The 25,842-nt window shown below is 39.4% G+C and overlaps 2 protein-coding genes across 15 annotated transcripts in view; both read right to left on the bottom strand.

The window, feature by feature from the left end:
- Positions 1-2,776, bottom strand: part of LOC307267639 (gamma-crystallin N-B) — a gene marked incomplete at both ends in the record, with an annotated part of 5,466 nt that extends 2,690 nt beyond the window's left edge. Inside the window, 3 exons of one of the 2 annotated variants that reach the window (XM_080050024.1) lie at positions 243-399; positions 1,711-1,802; positions 2,756-2,776. In XM_080050024.1, coding sequence (XP_079906150.1) covers positions 243-399; positions 1,711-1,802; positions 2,756-2,776 — 270 coding nt within the window. Of the gene's footprint in view, positions 1-242; positions 400-1,710; positions 1,827-2,755 lie in introns of those variants that run through there. The other variant, XM_080050023.1, reaches the window with a different exon arrangement.
- Positions 2,777-4,237: 1,461 nt separating this feature from the next.
- Positions 4,238-25,842, bottom strand: part of LOC307267615 (uncharacterized protein) — a 275,732-nt gene continuing 254,127 nt past the window's right edge. For all 13 annotated transcript variants that reach the window (XM_080049981.1, XM_080049974.1, XM_080049979.1 and 10 more), the window contains 8 exons: positions 25,518-25,691; positions 17,993-18,166; positions 16,855-17,028; positions 10,071-10,247; positions 8,281-8,454; positions 7,551-7,724; positions 6,674-6,847; positions 4,238-6,188 (listed from right to left, as the gene is read on the bottom strand). In XM_080049981.1, coding sequence (XP_079906107.1) covers positions 6,167-6,188; positions 6,674-6,847; positions 7,551-7,724; positions 8,281-8,454; positions 10,071-10,247; positions 16,855-17,028; positions 17,993-18,166; positions 25,518-25,691 — 1,243 coding nt within the window. In that variant the 3' untranslated portion in view covers positions 4,238-6,166. The remainder of the gene's footprint in view (positions 6,189-6,673; positions 6,848-7,550; positions 7,725-8,280; positions 8,455-10,070; positions 10,248-16,854; positions 17,029-17,992; positions 18,167-25,517; positions 25,692-25,842) is intronic.

The raw sequence follows: 25,842 nt of genomic DNA, 5'->3' as shown, positions 1-25,842 counted from the left end.
CACTAGCCTATCTCACACACACACACACACACCAGCCTATCTCACACACACACACACCTAGCCCCCCACACACACACACACCTAGCCCCACACACACACACACACACACACACACCTAGCCCCACACACACACACACACACACCTAGCCCCACACACACACACACACACACCTAGCCCCACACACACACACACACACACACACACACACCTAGCCCCACACACACACACTAGCCTGTCTCACCATGCGGACGGGCTTGCAGGATCCCATGTGGTCGTTGTGGGAGTTCCACCTCTGGAACTCTGGGTATTCCCCGTGCTCCAGGATGTACTGCTGCCCCTTGAAGTCGGGGTGGTCGAAACACACCCAGGCGCCACTCTCCACACGGATAGAGTTAACCCTGACGAATAACAAGACAAAAGCATGTCAGCATCACCGCAACTTCACGTTTAAAAGGATACATTTAAAAGGTGCAGTGTGTAATATGACATCATCAAGAAAGTTCTACAAAGTTCTAGAATGCAACGCTCCCTGGGTAACCCCAACCCTTTAGAATAATAACAGAAGCTACAGTGGCCTTCAAGGACAAGAACAATTCTACATTTTAAACAATGCACCTGATGACATTCCAACTATGACACTTTCAAGATGGCGGCACTAGGCCTTGGTCCAAAATATGCAGAAATATGGACATATATGAGACCCTTTCTAAGGGAAAAAATTATAATTCAATTTTTTTTCCAGCTATTACGCACTAAATTAAATGTACTTATGGATATTATAATTACTTTCTACAAAATCTGCTAGGAAATAAAACCCAAAATTCTACACACTGCAGGTTTAAAACTGTATTGTCCTCTTATAGGTAGGGCTTTTATTGTGAAACAAACATAATTTAAATTTGTGAATTATTATTTTTTTTTGTCTTTTTTGTTACAGAAATATTCAAAAGTTCCTCGTAGCTAAAAGGTGCTACGAGGAACTTTTGGTGCCACTCTCCACACGGATAGAGTTAACCCCGAGGAATAACAAAATAAAAGCATGTCAGCATCACCACAACTTCAAATTAAAATAATACTAAATGTATTATTTTTGAAACTGTATTTTCCTCTTATAGGTAGGGCTTTTATTGTGACACAAACATAATAATTCTGTACCCCATTTCGGGTTTTTCAGTTTGTGAAATTTTTAAGTTTTGGCATTTTTGTTTCAGAAATATTTAAAAGTCGCTACGAGGAACTTTTAAAATATTTCTGAAGCAGTCTAATTTTTTGTCTGATGATCATAAATTACATGTAACAGCAAACAAGACCGTCATTTCTAAATGCCTTTGTCATGGGTATACGCTCACCAAGGAACAACAGCTGGCGTAGTAAAAACACTACCGCTTTTGTCCAAAGGGGGGCGCTAGAAAGAACCCACACTTAAAGTTCCTCGTAGCAATTATTTTATTATTAAAATTAAAATAAATAAATAAATAATAATAATTCGGATGAATTAATAGTTTATTTTAGCTATTTCGTACCATTATTTACATTTTTGTTGATTTTTCTTTTATTTACTGAAAGTTCCTCAAAGCACCTTTCTGAACCAATTCGTTAAATTTAAAAAAATGTGTAATTTTTTCCCCAGAAATATTTAAACTTTTTGTAGCTACTTTAAGAACCGAAATTCGTTGAATAAAAAAATAACAATCGTTTTTCTTCTTCACCTGTTCATAAAGCCGCGGTCCTGGAAGTTATCACAGTCTCCCCTGACCTCCAGCTTCCTGCCGGTGAAACATTTTCCCTCGTAGAAGGTGATCTGAAAGGAAAGAAATACAGACATTAAAATACATTTTTTCACCTTAAAATATTGATGAAAATGTCTTAAATCTGATACAGTATATGAAGGTAATTAATCTAAAAGAAACCTAGAAATAACAATACAAATATTTAGTCTAAGTCTGTAAAATATACAGCTCTGGAAAACATTTAAATACCACTCAAAATTATCAGTGTCTGGATTTAAAATCAACATTTTTGTTATATTCAAAAGGTTTTCCGACAGCATTTCTTCCATATTTTAAGAAAAATTTCAAGTGGTGTATCCATTTTTTTTACATTTATTGTGTGTGTGTGTGTTTTTTTTAAGAGGTTCCAACAAACAATTACATCTTCCAAAAGATTGAAATTTCTGTCTTTTATTTGATGCCTCTGGCTTTAAAGGGGCTAGAATAAAAATATTTGAGATTTAGCTGCTAATCTAGCCAGCCCAGCAAAAACATCACAACAAATTTTACAATAAAAAAAATCAAGACATTTACATTCTACATGTTCTGTAGACTGTAGACGTTAAAATAAGACAATTTGACCTCAAATTTGACGTGATTTTGTAAACTGATTTCAAATTCACCAAACTCCAAAATTAATAATATATATTAATAATTTATTTCCCAATTTTCTTTCTTTTACTAGTTTTGAGGAACAATCTCAAGTACATTTTTTCAGTCTCCATATTATCGTTTAAAATTGTAAGCTGCTGTATTTTGGAAATTTACATTCTACAAGTACAGTTGAGTAGACTTTAAAATTATAATACATTTGAGTTGATTTTGTCAATTGATTTTAAATTCACTAAACTCCAAACATTTTTTTAAGTTTTAAAGTGTAGTTTGTAGAAACACAAGTTAATAAAACTCTGAAAAAGTGAACAAAGAAATAAAAGTAAAAAAAACAAAGTGTTACTGTCGTTTTAACCGGCGCTGTTTTACTCACCATTCCAGAGTACTGAGACATGTTTCCAACTTGACGCGCGACCACACACACAGTGTAACAGAGAAAAAGTTGGAAACCCCAATATATACTGCAGGGGCTCCGGACGCACAAAGAGCGGCTTCAAAAGTATCTGCTGCCTCAACGCTTTCCCTTCATCCCGATGTGTCTGCTGATTCTGCTGTGTGTGTGTGTGTGTGTGTGTGTGTGTGTGTGTGTGTGTGTGTGTGTGTGTGTGTGTGTGTGTGTGTGTGTGTGTGTGTGTGTGTGTGTGTGTGTGTGTGTGTGTGTGTGAGTGACTCAATAGAATGTGCTTGGCCTGGGCTTTGCAGGGTCAACGATATTGCACATGCCACGCTTCTATAGACACACAGAGAAACAGAGAAACAGTGGGGTTCCATTCACACACACTACATTCACAAAATATCAAATATATAGGGGAGAACGGGGTAATTTGTCACATGGGTTGGATGTCACATTCGTTATATCTCGCCACCAGAGCGCGCTAGCTCTGAAATGTTGATATAAAAAAGGTCCAGAATTGGGATCAGAGGTAACATACATAGACTTCCTTGGAGGAAGACAGCTGCATTTCAGGTGAGAGGATGTTTTGTGTTTTTCATGTCAAATTCAAAATATTTTGCTTCTCAGTATTTTTCTTCTAGGCTTTTACACAATGGGTTTATAACAAAACACTTGTTACCCTCAGAAAGTGTGAAGGGTAAACTATAGTTTAGATTGTGGTTAGCAAGCTAATTAGTTGTCAGATGGTTGTTGGCCTTGATGCTAGCAAGAAATTCAAGTTGGGGTTGGTCGTCAAATTTTTTGGGGGGTTGGTTGTCACGTTATCTCAAGGCTGCAGCCAGAAAAGGAACCCAATAACGAAATAAATTGTCAAGCTGTATCCTCACTGACACCCCAGAGAAGGAAAGAATAGAGCAGGAAAAGGCAGCTAGCAAGCAAAAGAAAAAAGGGCAACAAAATCAAAACAACCCAGTGCATCCCAAACTAGACCAGCTGCCAAGGCTACAGAACGTTATGTAGGCCTATTTGTCAACTTGACAATGCAATTAAACATTCAAATTTGGTTCTGCCTCCTTGCCTTCTTTTTAAGATGTTTCCCATTAAGATAACATTGTGACAAACAACCCCATAGTGTGTGACAACCGACCCCTTGATGGGGTTGGTTGTCACAATGTGTCAGAGTGTCTTTGATGGTAAATTACTTCTTCATTACAATAAGTTGGAAAAAAAGAGAGACACACATTTCTAGCCAACACCTTAAGCTTCAATTTAATGTAGGAATGGCTATTGACAGATGTTTTGGTGATGAGCAATTCTCACTAGAGTAAAAAGTGTGCCTACTTACCCCGTTCTCCCCTACATTTTCTAAATACTTTATTTTGGGATTTTGGCCTCAGATTTAGAGGTCCTCTAGCAGGTGGACTGAAGAAGCAGAAAGGATGAAAGAGATTTCTGCTTTTTTCAGTAGATCAAAAGATCCACCTGGTTTTATTCAGCAAGCTTAGCAAAAATACACAATTACCAATTTAGTCATAAAAAGAAAAAGTTGATCCAGAAAGTCTAAAAAGATCCAAAGACCAAGACTGCTGCTTAATTAAACATCACATCACAGTTTCTAAGGTTCAAATCCCAAACTAGAGTAAATAATTAAAAAGAAAAAAGTTTTTTACATAGAGTCTAAAAAGATCCAAAAGACCAAGAGTTCTGTTTTAAGGTGCTACGAGGAACTTTGAAATATTTCTGAAAGAGTCTAATTTTTCCTCTAATGATCATTAATTACATTTAACAACAAATTAGTCATCAGTGCAATGAAATGATATTTTATATAGTTTTTCTTAATGTCTTTGTCATGGGTATACGCTCACTCAGGAACAACAGCTGGCGTGGTAAAAACACTACCACTTTTGTCCATATGGGGGTGCTAGAATTAACACACACTTAAAGTTCCTTGGAGCAACTTTAATTTAACATCACATCACTGTTTCTAAGGTTACAGAGTAAAGTGATGTAAAACTGTAAGGCAAGGCCAGGCAAGGTTATCCCTACAGCACAATTCAGACACAAGGCCATTCAAAGTGCTTTACAGGGCCATGAAATACATCAAGTATAGAATACATGTCAGAAAAGTGAATCAAAAATTTGAATAGAAATAAAACATTTAAATAAAATAAAAATGACAGGTTAAATGGGAAACAGAACTGTAGGGCAAATTATCAACATATATAAGGTTATGAATTTAATCACAAGCAATTAATTGGCTGCATGGCATATGTAAGAGCCATTTTATGTTTAGTTTGTATTCTACCTCCCACCACTTGGGGCAGTATATGCTTGTTGAATCATTCCCAAAGTGCATATAATCAGGGAGGTAATTGGCAGCAGCTGTTGCTATTTTCTTGTGGAAGCTAACAGTCATTGAACTAGCTTACAGACCTAACCCTAAACAAGCTGATAGGTTCATACGTATATTGTGAATTACAAACTTGATAGATTATAGGAAAAGGCTTAAAGGATGTTTGGTCTGCTTTGTTTTTTTGTTTCAAAAGGTTTGAGTTTAAATAAATCCCTTTTATTTTTGAACGGAAACCAGTGGACTGGACAATCGTTCTTTTTAAACGCGTCAAGAAACTTTAATTTAGCTAAACCACAGTGGGAAGAGTTTGAATGGCAAACGGGTCGCTACAGCGTATACAGGTAATGTATTAAAATTGCTGGAAGACTCCTTATTCCTTTATTTTCTTTTCTTCTCTCTCTTCTTCTCCTGCAGGCTTCACTGTGACACACATCCTGACTGTTACAGACACAGACCCCATTTTTATTTGTAGCTCTGATCATGTGTCGCCTGCGTTAAAAAAAACTGTCTTTAGTCAAACTCAGGTCAAATTATATCTCTATTCGACAGCATATAACTTCAGAGTACGAGACATGTTTTACTAAATGTGTTTGAACAATCGGTCCAGGTCCAGGGGTGGATTCTCAGTGTGTGATTTTAGCACTGATTAGAAACTTAAACTTCTGCATTGTGAGATGAACCTCAGAGATAAATGCTGATATACAAAGCAGAGATGATCAGGTCCATGTGGTGGAGTGTCAGTGTGTCTGCAGAGATGGTGTAGAAGGACAGAGCAGCAGCAGAGCAGATACACTGATGATACTCTGTCACATCCAGAGGAACACACAGGGAGGATGGAGGACTCTGTGTCTGACAGTGGAGCGGATCCTCTCTCCACTAAAACACCTTGATGATCACTCACTCACTCACTCACTCACTCGCTCACTCACTCGCTCACTCGCTCACTCACTCACTCACACACTCACACACTCACACACTCACACACTCACTCACAAGCACACGCACTTACTCACTGACTGACTGACTGACTGACTGACTCACTCACTCTCGTCCTCCCATCTGTTGAGAGAAGACAGACAACAGAAGTCATGAATCAGTTTACAGGGACTTCCTCCATCAGCTGTCAGTCAGTGACTACGTTAACACATACTGTATATATTTCCTTCTGTCTTTTTTAATGTCCATATGTTTTTATATTTACACATTTGTTCTGTTATCTTTTAAAAGTTAAAACGTAAACTTAGTCACTGTATATAAATGAAATATGAAATGTCCTACAGTGCTATGAAAAAAGCATTTGCCCCTTTCCTGATTTCTTCTATATTTGCACATTTGTCACAACTAAATGTTTCAGATCATCAAACAAATGTAAAATTAGACAAAGATAACCGGAGTGAATACAAAATGCAGTTTTTAAATGAGGAAGGCAGCTAATGACAAGGTTTAAGGTTTACCAGGAAATACTGGATCTTTACTTTGATACTAACTGTGTGTAGTGACATTCAGCTGAAACCATCATGGACTGACTCCAGCCCTCTACTCACATCAGAGTCTCCAGTCTGTAGTGTGGACTCTCCTTAAGATCAGACAGAGGCTTCACTCCTGAATCCTGCAGGTTGTTTTCTTTCAGCTCCAGCTGTCTGAGATGGGAGGGGTTGGACTTCAGAGCTGTAGCCAGAGAATCACAGCTGATCTCTGACAAACTGCAGTCCCACAATCTGAATAAAGAATAAATTATGGAAATAAACAATAATTAATACTCCAATCAGATGTGTTCAGGTTTTAAATGTGCAGCTCAACATGACTTTGTCCTAATCAATGAGCTTTCCTCTAAAATGAGTAGAGTGACTTTGTCATTGTGTTGTTGTGGATCATCATAATGTCAGCCTTCTACAGACATCCTCCACATGTCACCACAACATCATATGCGTTGATCTGTGTGTGTGTGTGTGTGTGTGTGTGTGTGTGTGTGTGTGTGTGTGTGTGTGTGTGTGTGTGTGTGTGTGTGTGTGTGTGTGTGTGTGTGTGTGTGTGTGTGTGTGTGTGTGTGTGTGTGTGTGTGTGTGTGTGTGTGTGTGTGTGTGTGTGTGTGTGTGTGTGTGTGTTCAGACGGATCAATGATCAAATCTTATTTTCTCAAACAAATTGAAATTAATGGAAACCAAATAAATAATTATCTTACTAAAATATTAATTAATATAAAAATATGAAAATGTACCAACAATTATGAACATAAATTAAACATTTTCTACATCTGTTTTTTTTCTGACTTAAGACTAAACTTTGAACAAGAGAAATCAAAATATGAACAAGGAAAATGTATAACTTCATAGATGTTAAGTGATGTTTGTACATACATTAGGTTAAATTAGTTAATTAAATATGTAAGATCTTCAATAGTAACAGAGTCAGTGAACTGACCTCAGAGTCTCCAGTCTACAGTGTGGACTCTCCAGAAAACCACACAGCAGCTTCACTCCTGAATCCTGCAGCTTGTTGAGACTCAGATTCAGCTCTCTGAGATGGGAGGGGTTGGACTTCAGAGCGGAGGCCAGAGAAGCACAGCTGATCTCTGACAACCAGCAGCAATTCAATCTGAATAAAGAATCAATTATGTAAATAGAAAATTATTAATATTCCAATCACCTTCTACAGACATCACCCACATGTTACCACAACATTCACACACCTATTCATGTCAACACAGATTAATATCAAGCTGTGTGTGTGTGTGTGTGTGTGTGTGTGTGTGTGTGTGTGTGTGCGTGTGCGCGTGTGTGTGTGCGTGTGTGTGTACCATGCATAGATCGTATTCTGACCCCAGACAGTGTGTGTGTGTTCAGACGGATCAATATCAATGAACTTATATTATTTGCTTAAACAAACTGAAATGAATGGAAACCAATGAAATTATTCAACTAGTAAAAATGTACAATATAAACTAAAATATAGGTTGAGGATCTTCAGCATTAAATGTGACAATTTATCAAAAAAGATGAACAAAAAATAACATTTTCTACGGTTTCTTTTGTGACTGTAGCCTACAAGAAAATTAAAATATGAACGAAGAAATGTGTTAATTTTGGTTGTAAGGTTTAATTGTTAATAAAATATATTGGATCTACAATAGTAACAGAGTCAGTGAACTGACCCCAGAGTCTCCAGTCTACAGAGTGGACTCTCCAGAAAACCACACAGCAGCTTCACTCCTGAATCCTGCAGCTTGTTGATACTCAGCTCCAGCTCTCTGAGATGGGAGGGGTTGGACTTCAGAGTTGAGGCCAGAGAAGCAAAGCTGATCTCTGACAAACTGCAGCCACTCAATCTGAATAAAGAATACATTTTGTCAGTTTTAAGACATTGTTCCTGGTTGAAATCCTTCAACGTTTAATAAAATCTTCAGAGCTGAAGAAGGTTTAGAACGTATACGTTTAGAAAATGGAAACTCTAAACAAGAAAGATCTCTCATTAATATTATTGACAAGGTGCTGCTGCTTCATTAACGATATAGTGACTTCACCTCTTAAACTCTGCAGCCTCACCATCTATACTAACTCATGTTGTGGAGCCAAACACAAATAAAACCCACAGAGAGATGTAAGATTCAGGATCCTAAAGTTTTCCAAAGATGCTAAATATGTCAGGATGAACTTTTAGGAAATGTGAACAAAACATCTACAATATTATTTTAAGAATGATTTATTTCTTGTGATGACTCGTTATACGAGTAAATTATCCATTGTAGGATTTTATTTGTTATATTAAGGCTTTAAATGTGGAGCTCAACATTTCTCTGCCACAGTCAATGGACTAAAGCACTAAAGAAGAAAACAGATATTAGCATAAAGATGCTCAGATAGAGACAGTGCATGAAATAGGCCACGCCCATCGTGGGGGAAAACATTGAACAGCGCTCCATCCACTTTGCATTGAAGGAGACCTGTCTTCTGCAGACAAACTTAATTAAAATTTAATCAAACATCCATTTAAGAAAAGAAACGTTACTTTCTTGAAAGCCACGACTCTTGTCTGTCCATACGAGCTGTTTTTGTGAAAAATAATTGAGTAATTTTCAATATTGAGGTGTTTTTGTCCGGTCGGACCCATCGTGGGGGAAACCGTTGAAAACCGTTCCATTCACTTTGTATTGAAGGAGACCTGTCTTCTGCAAACAAACTTAATTAAAACGTAATCGAACATCCATTTAACAAAAATGTTTTACTTTCTTTAAAGCCATGACTCTTATCTGTCCATACGAGCTGTTTTTGTGAAAAACTATTGAGTAATTTTCAATATTGAGGTGTTTTTTCCCGTCCGTGAGGGTTAGCCTAACATTAGCCTAGCATACATAGTTAAATGGTAAATGGTAAATGGACTTGACTTATATAGCGCCTTCTAGCCGATTTTCTCAGCCCCAAAGCGCTTTACATATCTTACCACATTCACCCATTCATACACACACTCATACACCGATGGCAGTAGCTGCCATGCAAGGCGCTCTCTGAACCATCGGGAGCAATTTGGGGTTCAGTGTCTTGCTCAGGGACACTTCGACATGTGGCGGGGAGACGGGGGATCGAACTTCTAACCCTGCACAGTTAAGAGTTTTGTCTCGATATTGAAAATTACTCAATAATTTTTCACAAAAACAGCTCGTATAGACAGACAAGAGTCGTGGCTTTAAAGAAAGTAATGTGTATTTGTGAAAGGCATGTCGTATTAAGTTTTTATTAAGTTTGTTTGCAGAATACTGTGTCATTCAATACAAAGTGGATGGAGCGCTGTGAATTGTTTTCCCCCACGATGGGCGTGGCCTCCGATTATGACACGTTCCGCACTGTCTCTATAGAATCAGTACAATATCAGCCTTATGTCAGCAGTTTAGTTTCATCACAACTTTCACATTTTAATATAAAGAAGAAGTAAAAGATGGTGTCTGACCCCAGAGTCTCCAGTCTACAGTGTGGACTCTCCAGAAAACCACACAGCAGCTTCACTCCTGAATCCTGCAGGTTGTTGTTTTCACTCAGCTCCAGCTCTCTGAGATGGGAGGGGTTGGACTTCAGAGTTGAGACCAGAGAAGAACAGCTGATCTCTGTCAAACTGCAGCCGCTCAATCTGAAAAGATAAATTGTGTTAGTTCAGACAACATTTTCCTGATTGAAATCTTTCAATGCTTAACAATCTATTCAGAAGGAAAGAAGGTTTAGAACAGGGGTGGGCAATTCATTTCCCCAAAGGGCCACATCAGAATCAGGGACTGTTGTGGAGGGCCGGACCAAAAGGCTCAACTCAATTCTGGTCAATATCAGTCGTATTTTTTTTTATAAAAAGAAGTAAAGTATATGGTTTTGATAAGCTGCAGTTAATGTTATGGCAAAGAAAAATTCATAAAAAGCCATGAAAATGCCAACATTATACCACTTAATCAACATTTACCAAAGCAATTGTGAACAAAACGTGAAAGCAGCAGGGAAACCTTGGCCAATACTTCCCAACTTAGAGACCTGTTATTCCAAAACCAAAGGGAGGGGGGGTTTGGGGGTTCCCCCCCAGAACATTTTAGCTTCAAAGCCATTGTTTCCTGCATTCTGGTGACTTTAAAATAATGAAAATAACAACAGATAAAAATAAGTATCCTACACTGCAACACAATTTGTGTTCATATTATTTATTACTTGTATTGTCCTCTGTACAGGATAAAACAATCCACCGAGCAGATCCTGCCCCACACACCCCGCCATTACATTTTGATTATTATTATTATTGGGCTATTATTTACATTTTAAGGATAAATGTCTCAATCTGGTAAACTTTGAGAGGAATCTGATGATTTTTGTGCTCTGTAAACATCTGTCTCCTGTGTGTGCTGCATGTCTGTAGTCTATAATTTGGAGATAATGGCTGACATCATTTAGCCTTCTGGGAGCTGGATTTTCTACAGAAATATGAATATAAATAAGGTAGGCACTAAAATATAAAATATAAAGGGGTGTGTCCTGCATGACCTGTTTGTTCGCTCGTTACAATCGCGCACCCCTCTCGTACATCCACACCTCCACACACCCGTAGGAGAGGGGAGAGCCACACACACAGCCAACCTCCACACTCTTTGGGAATCGGCACTCGGAGAGTGGGAAGGGGGCGATAATATCAGACGGGTGAGCGTACAAGCAGGTTGTCAGTCTGATATTATTGACCCCCTTTCCCCTTCCCCGATCGCCGATCCCCGAGTGCGGAGGTTGACTGTGTAGCTTGCTCTGAGTCACTTTTTTTCAGCGCGCAGCTCACGGCAGCGCACTTAAACAGCTCACATACAAGCTTCTTTGCCTTTTTTTGAATTGCGACTTACAACCAGTGAAGAGGAAGCTGCATACGCTGGCGCGAAATATAAACTCACCTTCAAAATAAAAGCAATGCCGTTGTATTCCATGCATGATTTAAACTTATTTACGTTTGATTCTTAATTTTCCATTGACCCCACAAAATGCATAGGTCTGGTTTAGAACGTAGAAGTTTAGAAAAAAGGAAACTCCAAAGACCTTAACCCAACAGGAAGCAGGTTAATAACCGGGCCAAGTGTGAGTGTGCCCTAAAAAGCCCAAATATTTAACATCCTTAGTTGAGTTCAAAGTGACAGACTATGACACTTGGGGCCAATCCGAATAGTCTTTTTTGCATAGGAAATTTCCTTTCCTATCGAGATGACCCGGAAGTACTCGGCAGATAGGTGATCCGAATTCTCAAAATGCTTAGGAAAGGCATAGGAAAGGAGCCTCGATTCATCCTTTAACCCTCCTTTAGCATAGGTTACTCCGGACCAACCTATGCGAAAGGAAAGGAGATAGTGGTATCCCATAATCCTTTACGGCGGATTTAAAGCATCAGGCCACCGCCGGAGTTTACCGACTCTACACGAATACGAACGAGAGGTAAAACGGAAGAGAGGAGAGGAGAAGAGAGGAAGATTTAACTCGGCTAAAACAAAATACCCCCCTCCCCTATAAAGATAATAAAGAACTCATAAAAGACCAACATCACAATAGTTCTTTTCGTAGCACATAATTTACACCATAAGAAAATAAAATACCAACTTCACATTTAATGAAGTTACTGGGGGCAGGTCATTTCAACATCAACACAAGTGTAGCCTCTTTTTATTCCACATGTGAATTGGGATATATGGGAGTGATTCTCACTCTGTTGGCGACAACCTGATTAAAATCAATATGAAAAGAACGCATGGATCAAACGAGCGCTTGTTGTGGTCAATTTTCGGAGAATAGGCTATAGTGTAGTTTCACGCTAGTGACTCACGTCAGCAATACTCGCCGTCGCGCAATGACGTCGGTTAGGAAAAGTGGAGTCGAATTCTTTTGAAACAGTGCTGTCTTTTCCGATGTTCGATAGGAAGCACCTTTCATCTCTTCTTAACCCCGGTGACGTTTAGGGGTCAAGGTATAGGAAAGGAGGCTTATAGGTTAGGAGATTGGACAATTCGGATTGGCCCCTGATCACAGGAAAGGTTGTCTTTAAAGCTCCCATATTATACACTTTTCGGTACTATTATACACCATATTATATGGTCTTAGTGGTCCCTAATACGTTTTTCTTTAATTGTTTGCTGAAAAAAACTTTCAGATAATTTATTGTACTATGCTGATGTTCAGCTAATCTCACAATGGCCTATTTTTTTAAAAAGAGCTGCAGCTCCCCTCGTAAATATACAATCTTTGAGCTCCTCCCGCCCTCCGGAAGCGAAGCCAGATACGCCTCGCCCTCTGTCTGTCAGGGCCGTGGACCAATAAGAAATAGGGGTGTGGGCTGCACAGTGGAAGCTTCTGGCTTTCCAGTTTGTGAGGTCAGAAAAGGGGAAAATTCTGACTGGAGTATATTGGGGGGGGGGAGGGGTGGGGGTTTCAGAAAGGGGGAGAGTGAGAAAAGGAGAGATTGTTATTTTTTTTTATATGTTGGCAGTCTCTAGGCACACCGTGGACCCATGGATATGTTAGAACACATTTAAAAAGTGCATTTAGCATAATATGTGACCTTTAAAAGTTTCAACTCTGAACTGGGGAAGATGGTTTCTGCTGCTATGCACTGTTCTAATTGGATTAACTACAAAACAAGTTCAAGTGAGAGACAATTAACATTTCTAGCTGCTTATATTTCTAATGATAATAGTGACAATTTTAAATCAGAGTGCGTGTGTGTATGTGTGTGCGCGATGTTGTAGGTTTGTTATTTGTTCTCAATTCTCCTTTAGCAGAGATTCTGATCTCAATGAGACTCACTAACTCAAACAGCTGAGTTGCATCAGTGTGACATACAAAACTTTTTTCCAGAATTCAGGTCAACATTGCCGAGGCAAATCAGGCCTCAGAGCAATAACAATAATGATGGCAGCAGCTGCTCTGAGTGGTTTAACAGGCTCCACTCAGGTGCAAAGATCTTGTAACATCGCTGTTTTGAATCTTTTCTACCTACTTTATAAGATTATCTTGCCTCTAAACAAGCTTCTGTATGGTATTTTGAAACTGTGCAGAAAGAGCAAAGGCACCGGAGACTCTGGTCGCAAAGGACAACCATCTCCATAGGCCTACAACTGCTGATACACTGGGCATTTTATCAGCAAAAGCACAGTTGAAACTCTGTTGCCTGACACAAGTTTTACCTATGTTAGTGAAGCATGGCACACAACATCTTGGTTAGATCATAGTGACCACAGCTGATGCTCATGCCTCACTGGTAAATGTGGAGGTTTGTTATGAACTTGCCACCTCTGATCACATATTGCTGCACTGCTAAATGTTGAGAATGTTCCCCTGCTGTCCAGAAATAATAATGCTGCTTCCTCAAGTAAACTGGACTGTTTGAAGCTGAGCAGAGAGGATGTGGCTGGATACTCACTGCGTATTGACAGGCTGTTCAATAATATTGCTCTGCCTCATGAGGCCCTAATGTGCTCTGATATGAATTGTAAGGACGTACAGCATGCTGAAAAACTCTGTGCCATGTATGATACAATTGTGAAATGTCTCAATGCCTCCAGTGAACCTTTTAATAAAAGTAAATGTAAGGTACGCAACATCAGACCTGGGTGGAATGAGTTTGTAGCTGAGCAGCACGCTGAGGTAAGAGAGGCCTTTAGACTCTGGTCAGAGGCAGGTAGGCCTAGACATGGGGTATTACTAGATATGAAAAAACTTACAAATGCTAGAGTTAAGTATGCACTCCGGTTTATTAAGAAAAATTAAAACACAATGAGAGCGGACTCGCTTGCCAGTTCCCCGTGTTTCCTGTTTTATTTTGGTATGTCTGTCTTGTTCCTCCCCATGTCCTGTCAAGTTTCCCTCCTGTTTGATTACTGCTCCCTCCCCTAATGTGTCCCACCTGTTCCTCGTTGTCTGCCCTGTCTTGTGTGTGTGTATTTAACTCCCTGTGTGTCATTGTTCCGTGTCTTTGCATTGTCCCTGTTGGTGAGTTCTTGTCCTGTGTATGTTCTGTGTTTCCTGAACTCCTGAACTTTTTGCCTTTTTTGTTGCATTTTTGGAGCTAAATAAATGAACATTTTCTTGAAACGTCTTGCATTTGGGTCCTGCTTGCCTGCCTGCCTGTCGTCACCGTAACAGCTATAAGTACGTTTTCTATGTGTTCTGACTATGTGAAATGCTCTCTGTTTAGAACCTACATCACACCACTGTTAGCTGCCCAATTGTGGTCTAAATATAAGAAAAAGAGTATGCTCAAGGTATCTTACAATGATGCTATGAGGTTGCTGCTTCGTGTCCCTAGGTGGCATAGTACCAGATATTTGTTTGTGTCCACTAGAATGCCAACCTGTGAGGCACTCTTAAGACAACTGATGTTTAGTTTTATGTGTCGTCTGGACAAGTCAGAGAACCACGTAATTGAAGCCCTAGTCAGCCCTCTGAAAAGCTGCTATAGATACACTTCTAGGTTAAGACGGCATTGGTTCAAATAACCTGTAGGGGAGAACGGGGTAAGTAGGCACACTTTTTACTCTAGTGAGAATTGCTCATCACCAAAACATCTGTCAATAGCCATTCCTACATTAAATTGAAGCTTAAGGTGTTGGCTAAAAATGTGTGTCTCTCTTTTTTTCCAACTTATTGTAATGAAGAAGTAATTTACCATCAAAGACACTCTGACACATTGTGACAACCAACCCCATCAAGGGGTCGGTTGTCACACACTATGGGGTTGTTTGTCACAATGTTATCTTAATGGGAAAAATCTTAAAAAGAAGGCAAGGAGGCAGGACCAAATTTGAATGTTTAATTGCATTGTCAAGTTGACAAATAGGCCTACATAACGTTCTGTAGCCTTGGCAGCTGGTCTAGTTTGGGATGCACTGGGTTGTTTTGATTTTGTTGCCCTTTTTTCTTTTGCTTGCTAGCTGCCTTTTCCTGCTCTATTATTTCCTTCTCTGGGGTGTCAGTGAGGATACAGCTTGACAATTTCTTTCGTTATTGGGTTCCTTTTCTGGCTGCAGCCTTGAGATAACATGTGACAACCAACCCCCCAAAAAATTTGACGACCAACCCCAACTTGAATTTCTTGCTAGCATCAAGGCCAACAACCATCTGACAACTAATTAGCTTGCTAACCACAATCTAAACTATAGTTTACCCTTCACACTTTCTGAGGGTAACAAGTGTTTTGTTATAAACCCATCGTGTAAAAGCCTAGAAGAAAAATACTGAGAAGCAAAATATTTGGAATTTGACATGAAAAACACAAAACATCCTCTCACCTGAAATGCAGCAGTCTAACTGCAAGGAAGTCTATGTATGTGACCTCTGATCCCAATTCTGGACCTTTTTTATATCAACATTTCAGAGCTAGCGCGCTCTGGTGGCGAGATATAACGAATGTGACATCCAACCCATGTGACAAATTACCCCGTTCTCCCCTATATCCTATAGGCCAATATGTAATTTATTAATTTCTATGTATTTTTGTTTCTCCTTTTTATACTGTATGATGTGTTGTATGGACCTGTGTCTGCAATAAAGCTTTATTATTATATGTCTCAACCCGATTTAACGTGATTTAATTGATAAATACACAAAAACCTGGAAAAGCAGGCCCAAGAAATGATCTCTTCCATGGGTTCATAGAAAGCGAGATCTTAAAGGTCTTTAATAACAAAAAACAATACTGACCACCTTATTTTTACAGGCTTGAGGAACAAAGTAGTGTCTGAATTACAAAAGGCCAAGACCAATTACATCTCTAAACTCATTGAAGAGGCCAATGGTAATAGTTCAAAACTGTGGCAACATATAAACAAACTAACCAACTCCAGCAAGCATAAGCACCCCAAAATAACCAGTCTGAAAGTAGGTGATACTTTTAACCACTGTATATTGCATTTTTATTTTTTTAATATCAGTTTTTCCCTATTTAATATTTTATCTTATTTCTGTCTTTGATTGTTTTTTGTTGTTTTTTAAAAAGCCTCCTGTGGACAATTGTTGAATACTAGCATTTATGCTAATACACTTAAAACAATGCATCTGTTTCGTCCAATGAAATTGTCACGTCCATGTCAAATAACATCTACAATACCATACATAACTGACTGCCAACTATTTAAACATGAGCTTTACTGTTTATTGTCTGAATTGACCTCATAAATATCAACCTTTCTGCAGTTTAGTATTAATCTCTGCATATAAGGTAAAATATGGTTTCTGACCCCAGAGTCTCCAGTCTACAGTACGGACTCTCCAGAAAACCACACAGCTGCTTCACTGCTGAATCCCGCAGCTTCTTGTCACTCAGTTTCAGCTTTCTGAGATGGAAGGGGTTGGACTTCAGAGTTGAGGCCAGAGAAGCACAGCTGGTATCTGACAAACTGTAGTCCGTCAATCTGAATACAGAAGAAATGATGTAAAGAAAAAATCATTAATAATACAATCAGATGTGTCTAGGTCCATCTCTCATCGCCCCCAACACATTTTCCATCATCCCCAGGAAGAAGGAATATGAGTCTGGATCCTCAGGCCTTTTTTATTAGGGTGAATAATTGTATTTTGATTTCTATTTTGGCCTCCCTCGATCATGAAAACAACATAATCATAATGAAACGATCATTGTGCTGCACACTTGTTTTGTTTGGTTAACCCTTTAGGCGCCAAAGTCGCAAAATTGCGACATGACGCTGTACTGAATCAAACAGCTGTTCCTGGTTCAATTCGTTCACACACAGTCATACCGGTGGTGGTAAACTACCATAGTAGCCACAGCTGCCCTGGGGCAGACTGACGGAAGCGTGGCTGCCATTCAGCGCCAACGGCCCCTCCGACCACCACCTCAAACATACAGCAATCATACACATTCACACAAGGCAAGGTGGGTGAAGTGTCTTGCCCAAGGACACAACAACCATGACACATGTGGCCGGGCGGGGATCGAACCGCCAACCCTTGGATTGTTGGCCAACCCGCTTAACCACCTGAGCCACAGGTTATTATTATTATTATTATTATTATTATTATTATTATTATTATTATTATCATTTTTATTATTATTATTATTATTATTATTATTATTATCAATATTTGTCTCATTTACACTTTGTCTCTATCTCAAACCACTTTCAATCCAGAGCCTTCTGAAATTTCGGTGTCAAAATCTAGTATTAAAAAATAAAAAATAAAAACCCGGCGCCTAAAGGGTTAATGCAGCGAACCCTTCCGTCTCCACCTGTGCACTCCGTCCGCCAGGTCAGGTTTAAGGTTTACCTGGAAATACTGGATCTTTGCTTTGATATTAACTGTGTTTAGTGACATTCAGCTGAAACCATCATGGACTGACTCCAACCCTCTACTGACCTCAGAGTCTCCAGTCTGTAGTGTGGACTCTCCTTAAGATCAGACAGAGGCTTCACTGCTGAATCCTGCAGGTTGTTTTCACACAGATTCAGCTCTCTGAGATGGGAGGGGTTGGACTTCAGCGCTGAGGCCAGAGAAGCACAGCTGATCTCTGACAAACTGCAGCGCCTCAATCTGAATAAAGAATAAATGATGGAAATAAAACATGACTAATCCAATCAGATGTGTTCAGGTCATTGTGTTGTTGTGGCTGATCATAATGTCACAGCCATCCATATATTCATAACAACATAATATGCTTTGATATTTGTCTTCGTATATATATTTGTGTGTGTGTGTGTGTGTGTGTGTGTGTGTGTGTGTGTGTGTGTGTGTGTGCTTTGGTGGGGGACACATTATGAGCGGGGGTCTGGGGGAAAAGTATTGTACTTCAAACATACCATTTTGTGCATTCTGGTGAATTTTTATGCACTAATTTATTATTTTACGTCTTAATTTCTGTTAAGGAAAAGACAACAGGCTCCCAGTGACACAAATATAATGGAATATTAAGCAGTAAGGCTCTCAGGCATTCTGTATTGCTTTCAAATATTGACTCTACTGTATTGTTCAAAATTGTTGTTTTTTTAGGACTCATTACTCATGACGCAGCAGCAGTGTTAACTATTATGACACTTTACATTTTAAATGAACAGGGTGGGCTATCAGCAGCCAGCTAACATTAGCGTGTTAGCTAAATACGTAGCTGTTAGCGTGTTAGCTAAACTGTAACTTTAGGCAAAAGTTAGAAAACTAGATAATGTTAGCATTCACCCTTACACACTTGACACAATCTAATTCACCCTGAAGGTGAGAAAGTGAATTGTTTTGTACGCCTGTGTGTGTGTCTGTGTGTGTGTGTTCAGAGGGATCAATATAAATGAACAGCAGTGACGTGCGGTCTGGGTAGGCAGGGTAGGCACTGCCTACCCAGACATATCCAGCAAAAAAATTAAAAATAAATACAATTATTTTATTTAATAAACTTCTATTTGTATTAATACTATTAATTCTTCAGATTTTTAAATGTAATCCGCGATTACTTTAAAAAAGTGTAGACGTTTTGATGAGAAAGGTGGCAGTTGGTAAATTACGTCAAAATAAGCAGTGCCTTTGCTGCCTATTAATTGTGGACGGCAAGCAAAAAAATATTTTCGTGCATGCGCACTTGATTTTGTATTCTTTAACATGTATGCAAATAAGCAGGATTATTTGTGCTTATTTTGACGTAATATGGTATGCTAGAAGCCTCTACGTTACATATCAAACATGGACCAATTAAAATCGAGATATAACTGGACATTTACGCAGCTTAGGCCTACGTCATTACGCTGGCTACGCTCATTCATGTTACCCCGCGGATTTCAAAGTCAACATTGCAGCTGCCGTCCGTGGCCGCAGATATTTCAGACTGGAGGAATTTTAACAAGTTGGATTATAATTGAAAAGGGAACAGAATGAATAGCAAGAGAAAGGCCTGCGCCAGCCTTGGACGGTGTACAGCAGCAACAGGGACAAACACTGTTTGAGCATTTCAAACAGACAGTTAGCCTACATGAACGGAAGGATGCTAGCTAGCTGTGCTGTCAGTCAGACTGGATTACTATCGGTTTACTTCTTTCTACAGCCAGGGAGTCAGATTGGTCAGTCAGAAACTCTTTTGCGTTTGGATGAATTGATGCCGAGTGCAAGCCATGATGCATTTTATATTCAATTGAGCAGTTGTGTTTTCATTGTTGTTGACGTAGCTGATTTGTCAAGCTGGACGCTACAGTACGCTACTGCAATAATTGTGGATAAAGAGATGGTTTCATTCTGATGCTGGACAGGTCCATGGGACATATGCTCCTGGTACTTTATGTTGTGATCACAGCTGGCTGCTGTGTGTTCCTCCTCCTGTGCCTGCCACTCCCCCTGTCTGTCTCCGCTCACCTGGTCTGCATTAGCAATCAACCCACCTACATACACCTCTGGCTTCCCTGCTGTCGTCGCCAGATCGTACTTCGCACTCTGTGTTGCTTCACTTGTTGCTCTCGTGTTTTTTGTCCGCATTCTAACATCATGTTTCTTCTGCCTGCAGTACTCCGGACCACTACCTCCAGCCTGCCTACCTGCCTCGCTATTCCCCAGCTTCCTCATCCACTACCAGCTTCTCCCCCACCTCATTCCTATCCCAACAATAAAACTTTTTTCATCAAATCCAACACCTATCTCTGTCTGCTCTTGGGTCCAGTATCGTTAATCTTAACACTTTATCTATTAAGATATAGTTTATGGAGTTGCCATCAGTTATGCTGTAGTCCTACAGAACAGTGAGTGCTGTCTTTTATTTTGAAGCTGAACAAAAGTAGTGGTTTGAATCGGCGAAGGTTTGACAACGTTCCCCAACGTTTTTTCGGCCCTTGGTGTGAGGGACGAGTCCGTTTAGTTCAGTGTTACTCATTGTGCGGCCAAGCTTTTTTTGCGGCTCGCATGGCAGTAAAAAAATACTGTGATATGATCATGCAGTTAATACAGATATTTCATAAAACCATTAAAAACCAGTAGATCTATAACAGGGGTGTCAAACTCATTTTCACAAAGGGCCAAATTACGACCTGATAATCACACGAAGGGCCAGACATGTCGCTTACTGACATGCCTTCTTTTTAATCCAAAAATCAAACAACATATCCAGGTATATAACCTGTGTACATACATCAGGTCGGCAATACGTCATCTGGACGGAACTCTCGTGACCACGCCCCCTTTGGGGGGAAAACAATACACAGCGCTCCATTCACTTTGTATTGAATGACACCCGTATTCGGCAAACAAACTTAATAAAAACATAATACGACATGCCTTTCACAAATACACGTTACTTTCTTTAAAGCCACGGCTCTTGTCTGTCTATACGGGCTGTTTTGGTGAAAAAGTATTGAGTAATTTTCAATATCGAGACAAAACTCTTAACTAATGTATGCTGAATGCTAGGCTAATGTTAGCCTTCTGCTGTAGGCTAACCATAGGCTAACCCTCACGGACGGGAAAAAACACCTCAATATTGAAAATTACTCAATAATTTTTCACAAAAACAGCTGGTATGGACAGACAAGAGTCGTGGCTTTCAAGAAAGTAACGTTTTTTTCTTAAATGGATGTTTGATTACATTTTAATTAAGTTTGTTTGCAGAAGACAGGTCTCCTTCAATACAAAGTGGATGGAGCGCTGTTCAATGTTTTCCCCCCAAAGGGGGCGTGGCCTGATTGCCGACCTGATGTATAGGCTAGGTTTTGTTTACATATTTTGGGGGACAAATCATAGGTGGGGTGTATGGGGGTCAGGGATGGAAATTAACACCCGCCACACGCCAAATGCGGTTAGATTTGCGTGCTGGCGTGTAAATTGTGTCACTTCACCCGCCACTGTGTCGGGTAATACTTTCCAGTCAGGTCCGATCTAATTTGCATATTTAATACATTTGTCATGAACATGATGACAGGGCGCTACACAGTTCAACAGTTTCTTTTTGCCTTTCTAGTCGAACTGAACTACGGCGCGATCCGCTCCGCTAGGAAATACTATCTGCGAGTTAACGTGTGGAGGCATAAGTCGACAAATCAATCGACTTACTTTGCCCCCTTTTTTTCTTCCCACAGCAGAGGTTGAGGTGCTGAAAATAAAGTGAAAACTGCGCTTTTCCTTTAAGCAGCAGAGCTGCCGCCGTTGTTACAGTATTTGCATCAAAGCCCTAATGGTAATACAAATGATGCTTTATTTAAACGCTGTCCGTGCTTAGAGGTGATTTTAATTGTGTCGGCTGAAACAGAAACTAACGGAGGGATTCGGCTCACATACAGTCCCTTGAGTCGCGCAGTCAGTTTGCCGACATGGCTTTGTATTTAAGGCTCGAGACATACAATCAGATCGCATACAAACAGGGAAGCCTTTCCCATCGGTATCGCTAACGGGGAGAATATCCCCGGTTATTATTTGAGCCTCAAACCACAGAGTTCTTCCCCGTGCGGTGGCTCGCGCACTCACTAGTGATCTCACGGTGAAACGCTGCTTTGCTCGGACGAAGGCATCGTGTGTTTCTAGATGATTTAACGTCATAGACTCAGACGAGCGTTTAACATTATGCTGCATCTTTTGCACTGCACTGTTTTTTATCAACAGTGAAAAAATGGTCCCACACCGGACTCTTATGTGTAGCTGATTACTTCATGCACGCACCTTGCAGAAGTGACGCTCCTGCAGCGCGCTCACGACCAGACGTGACACGGTGACATCTCCCATTAATAAAACGGCATAACTCCCTGATTTTCAGATTTCTATTTTTAAATTCGACTTGAGCGCAAGTGGAAAACCGGTCAATGTGTCGACACATTCACATCCCTAATGCATATGGAGAAAGTGATAAACAATATCAACATTTCATATCATTAACTAAAAAGAAAAAAGAAATCTAAAAGGTAACTTCAATACTGTATTATAATTATTGACTAAATGATGAAAAAAAGGTGTCTGCAGGGCCAGTGAAAATATACAAGGGGCCAGTAAAACTCGGATCTATTGGCCAAGCGGGCCAGTTGGGAAAAAAAGTTGCATTGAACCCAGAGTATATATGGAGTTCAATTATACAATGTTTTGAAATAAAGATGGCGTGTATTGTGTATCATATATAGTAAGAGTGTACCATTTAATTTGCAACTCAGTTCCTTGGTAGCACCTACTTACAGTACAAATGACTTCTGATGGAAAACATTTGTATGAAAAACACTTTCATTAGCTATTCTTACTATTGTATTGTTTAACATTAACGCATATATTAAAAAAGATATTGCGTATAAAAAGTGGCTGGTAAAAAAGATGAGTGGCTGGTAGATTTTTAAATCTACCTGCCACAGTGGCTGGTAGGCAAAAAAGTTAATTTCCATCCCTGATGGGGGTGCTCCCCCAGAAATGTTTGTAAAGGAAAAGACAACATTCAGGTTCCCGGTGAAACAATTATAAAGGACTATAATGCAGTAAGGCTCTCAGGCATTCTGGATTGAGCCACAATATTTATTCTCCTGGATTTTTCAAAACTTTCTACACATTCAAAACATATCACGTTTTTTTATTTTATTTTTTATAGGAATCATTACCCAGCATCAGTGTTAACTATTTATGACACTTTACATTGGTAATGAAATGCAAAGCCACCATTGGAAACTAAAGGGGTGGGCTATCAGCGGCTAGCTAACGTTAGCTAGTGAGCTATATTGTAACTTGAGGCAAAAGTTAGAAACCAGATAATGTTAGCATTCATCCTTAGACACTTGACACAATAAATCATCAATATTAGCATGCTATTTAGCCATATAGATTGGCCTATTTACAGCCATTAGAAAACTGACATCTTTTCTTCAATGCAAGTTCATCAATTCATGGCTTAAAATCCTGAGCTGTGGAACTTTCAGCAGACATTCCTAGTGGTAAACTATGCGAGTGTCCTAACGGTTGGGACGTGCGGATATGGCACAGGCTCTGCATGAGAAAAAAAAATAATAATATTAATTTAAAAAAAAAAAAAAAAAATTGCGGGCCGAATTTAATGGAATTGCCAAATTGGTTCGCGGGCCAGATTAAATATTGAAACGGGACGGATTTGGCCCGCAGGCCAGAGTTTGACACCCCTGATCTATAACATTAAACCTGTTAAACTAACGTGGCTGCTCTCTTACAAATAATTAATAAAATAATAAGTCAACAACGGCATTACAAAGTGGAAATACAGACTAGAAAATATATTTAAACTTGCTCAGCCCTACGCTGACTGACAGCGGGGTTGCCAGATTTGCGGTTTTCATGCATTACAAGGGAGAATGTGCTCTTGGATGGATTGGGCTACTGTGTGCAAAAAAGAATAACTCACGGTCAATAAAAATATGTTATGCATACCGTCTATCACAAGCATGCTCACAAATATGGAGTATATTAAATCATTTGCAAAAAATAGATCTTGTTTTATAACGCTAAATTGGACATTTAAATTGGAGGATACCAACAACCTGGTAACCATACGCACGGTACCGCAACAACGCTAGTTTGGATGTAATTTCAACATTTCATGCTGGTTATTTAACTGGTGTTATAAGGACTGAAATTGACTGAACAATGAACATGTGCTGAAAATTGATAGATGTCTATTCATAACCAGTTGGGCACCAGGTGGACAGATACAAAGCTCCACAAACGAGGAAAATTAACTGTTTTGGCTAAACTGCATATTGTATGTTCACTTTAATCAGGCAGGGTTCCCAATGTCTCTGAATTATTTCAGAAAAATAATAGGCTGCTAAACAGCTCACATAGGACACAGTTGAATTAGCCTCTTAACTTTCCTCTGATAGTGCACCAGATTGATGCATTTACCTTTGAAAGGTAAAAAAAAATTTATTGGGGTATTATATGAACACACCCATTTTGATTGATAATATGTCATTCATAATTTTATTTTTTACAAATATTAGAATAAAAAGTAGGATAATCATTTATTCTTCAATAGCTTCCATGTTATGTGACTCAGTGTCTCCAAATTATTCCAGATAGTACACAGTCACACAGTTCTTAATTTTTCACCAAAAATGCACCAGATTGATGCATTCTGGGTCAAAAGGTACCTAATTTTCTTCTGGGGGAGCATGCCCCCGGAACCCCCTAAGGACTGGGTTCCCTCAGACTCACAAAATTCTGCGGGAAACACTGGTTCAGAAATAACATATTAATTGGCAGGCATGCTTATGTACGACTGGATTTATAGCTTTTGATACTTTGCGGTAAAAATGGCTCTCCTGTTGACTTTGTCCTGTCAGTGTGGCTCTCCTGAAAAAAAGAGTGAATACCACTGGTTTAGTTGATGTTTAATCACTTAGACCGAACTACAGTAGTCTACGGGCAAACAGAATCCGCAGTCACCGTCGTGTCATTTCATATACGTCCGCCCGTCTGTGTGTGTGTGTGCCCATTGGTGTGTGTGTGTGTGTGACGGAGAGATAGAGAGAGAGAGAGAGAGAGAGGGAGAGAGAGAGAGGGAGAGAGAGAGAGGCTGTGCGTGCCTGTTTGTTGTTTATGTTTTTGATTTAACAATATATAGCCTAGCTTTAGAGAAATCTGGCTTTCAGAACTCAGTGCCTACCCACTCACTGACCTCACCGCACGTCACTGATGAACAGATATTATTTTCTAAAACAGATTGAAAATAATGCAAACAAAATAAATAATTCTCACAATATTCATTGTATCATCACTTTAAGATGTGACAATTTACCAAAAATCATGAACATAAACTTACTTGACATGTTCCACAATTTCTTTTGTGACTGCAGACTAAACTTTGTACAAGAGAAATGAAAATATGAACAAAGAAAAGGTATAACTTTATGGATGTTAAGTGATTAGATTAAATTGTTAAATAAATATAAAAGATCTACAATAGTAACAGAGTCAGTGAACTGACCCCAGAGTCTCCAGTCTACAGTGTGGACTCTCCAGAAAACCACACAGCAGCTTCACTCCTGAATCCTGCAGCTTGTTGAAACCCAGATCCAGGTATCTGAGATGGGAGGGGTTGGACTTCAGAGCGGAGGCCAGAGAAGCACAGCTGATCTCTGACAAACAGTAGCAACTCAATCTGAATAAAGAATAAATTATATAAATAAACAATTACTAATAATCCAATGTGTGTGTGTGTTCTTGTGTTCTGACGGATCAATATCAATGAATTAATAATATTTGGTAAAACAAACTGAAATTAATAGGAACCAATTAAGTTATTATTTTTT

The sequence above is a fragment of the Ammodytes marinus genome (genome assembly GCF_949987685.1).
Source record: "Ammodytes marinus genome assembly, chromosome: 21".
Lineage (NCBI taxonomy): Eukaryota > Metazoa > Chordata > Actinopteri > Uranoscopiformes > Ammodytidae > Ammodytes > Ammodytes marinus.
Note: the sequence above shows the minus strand (reverse complement) of the source record. Positions and strands in the feature narration are given on the sequence as shown.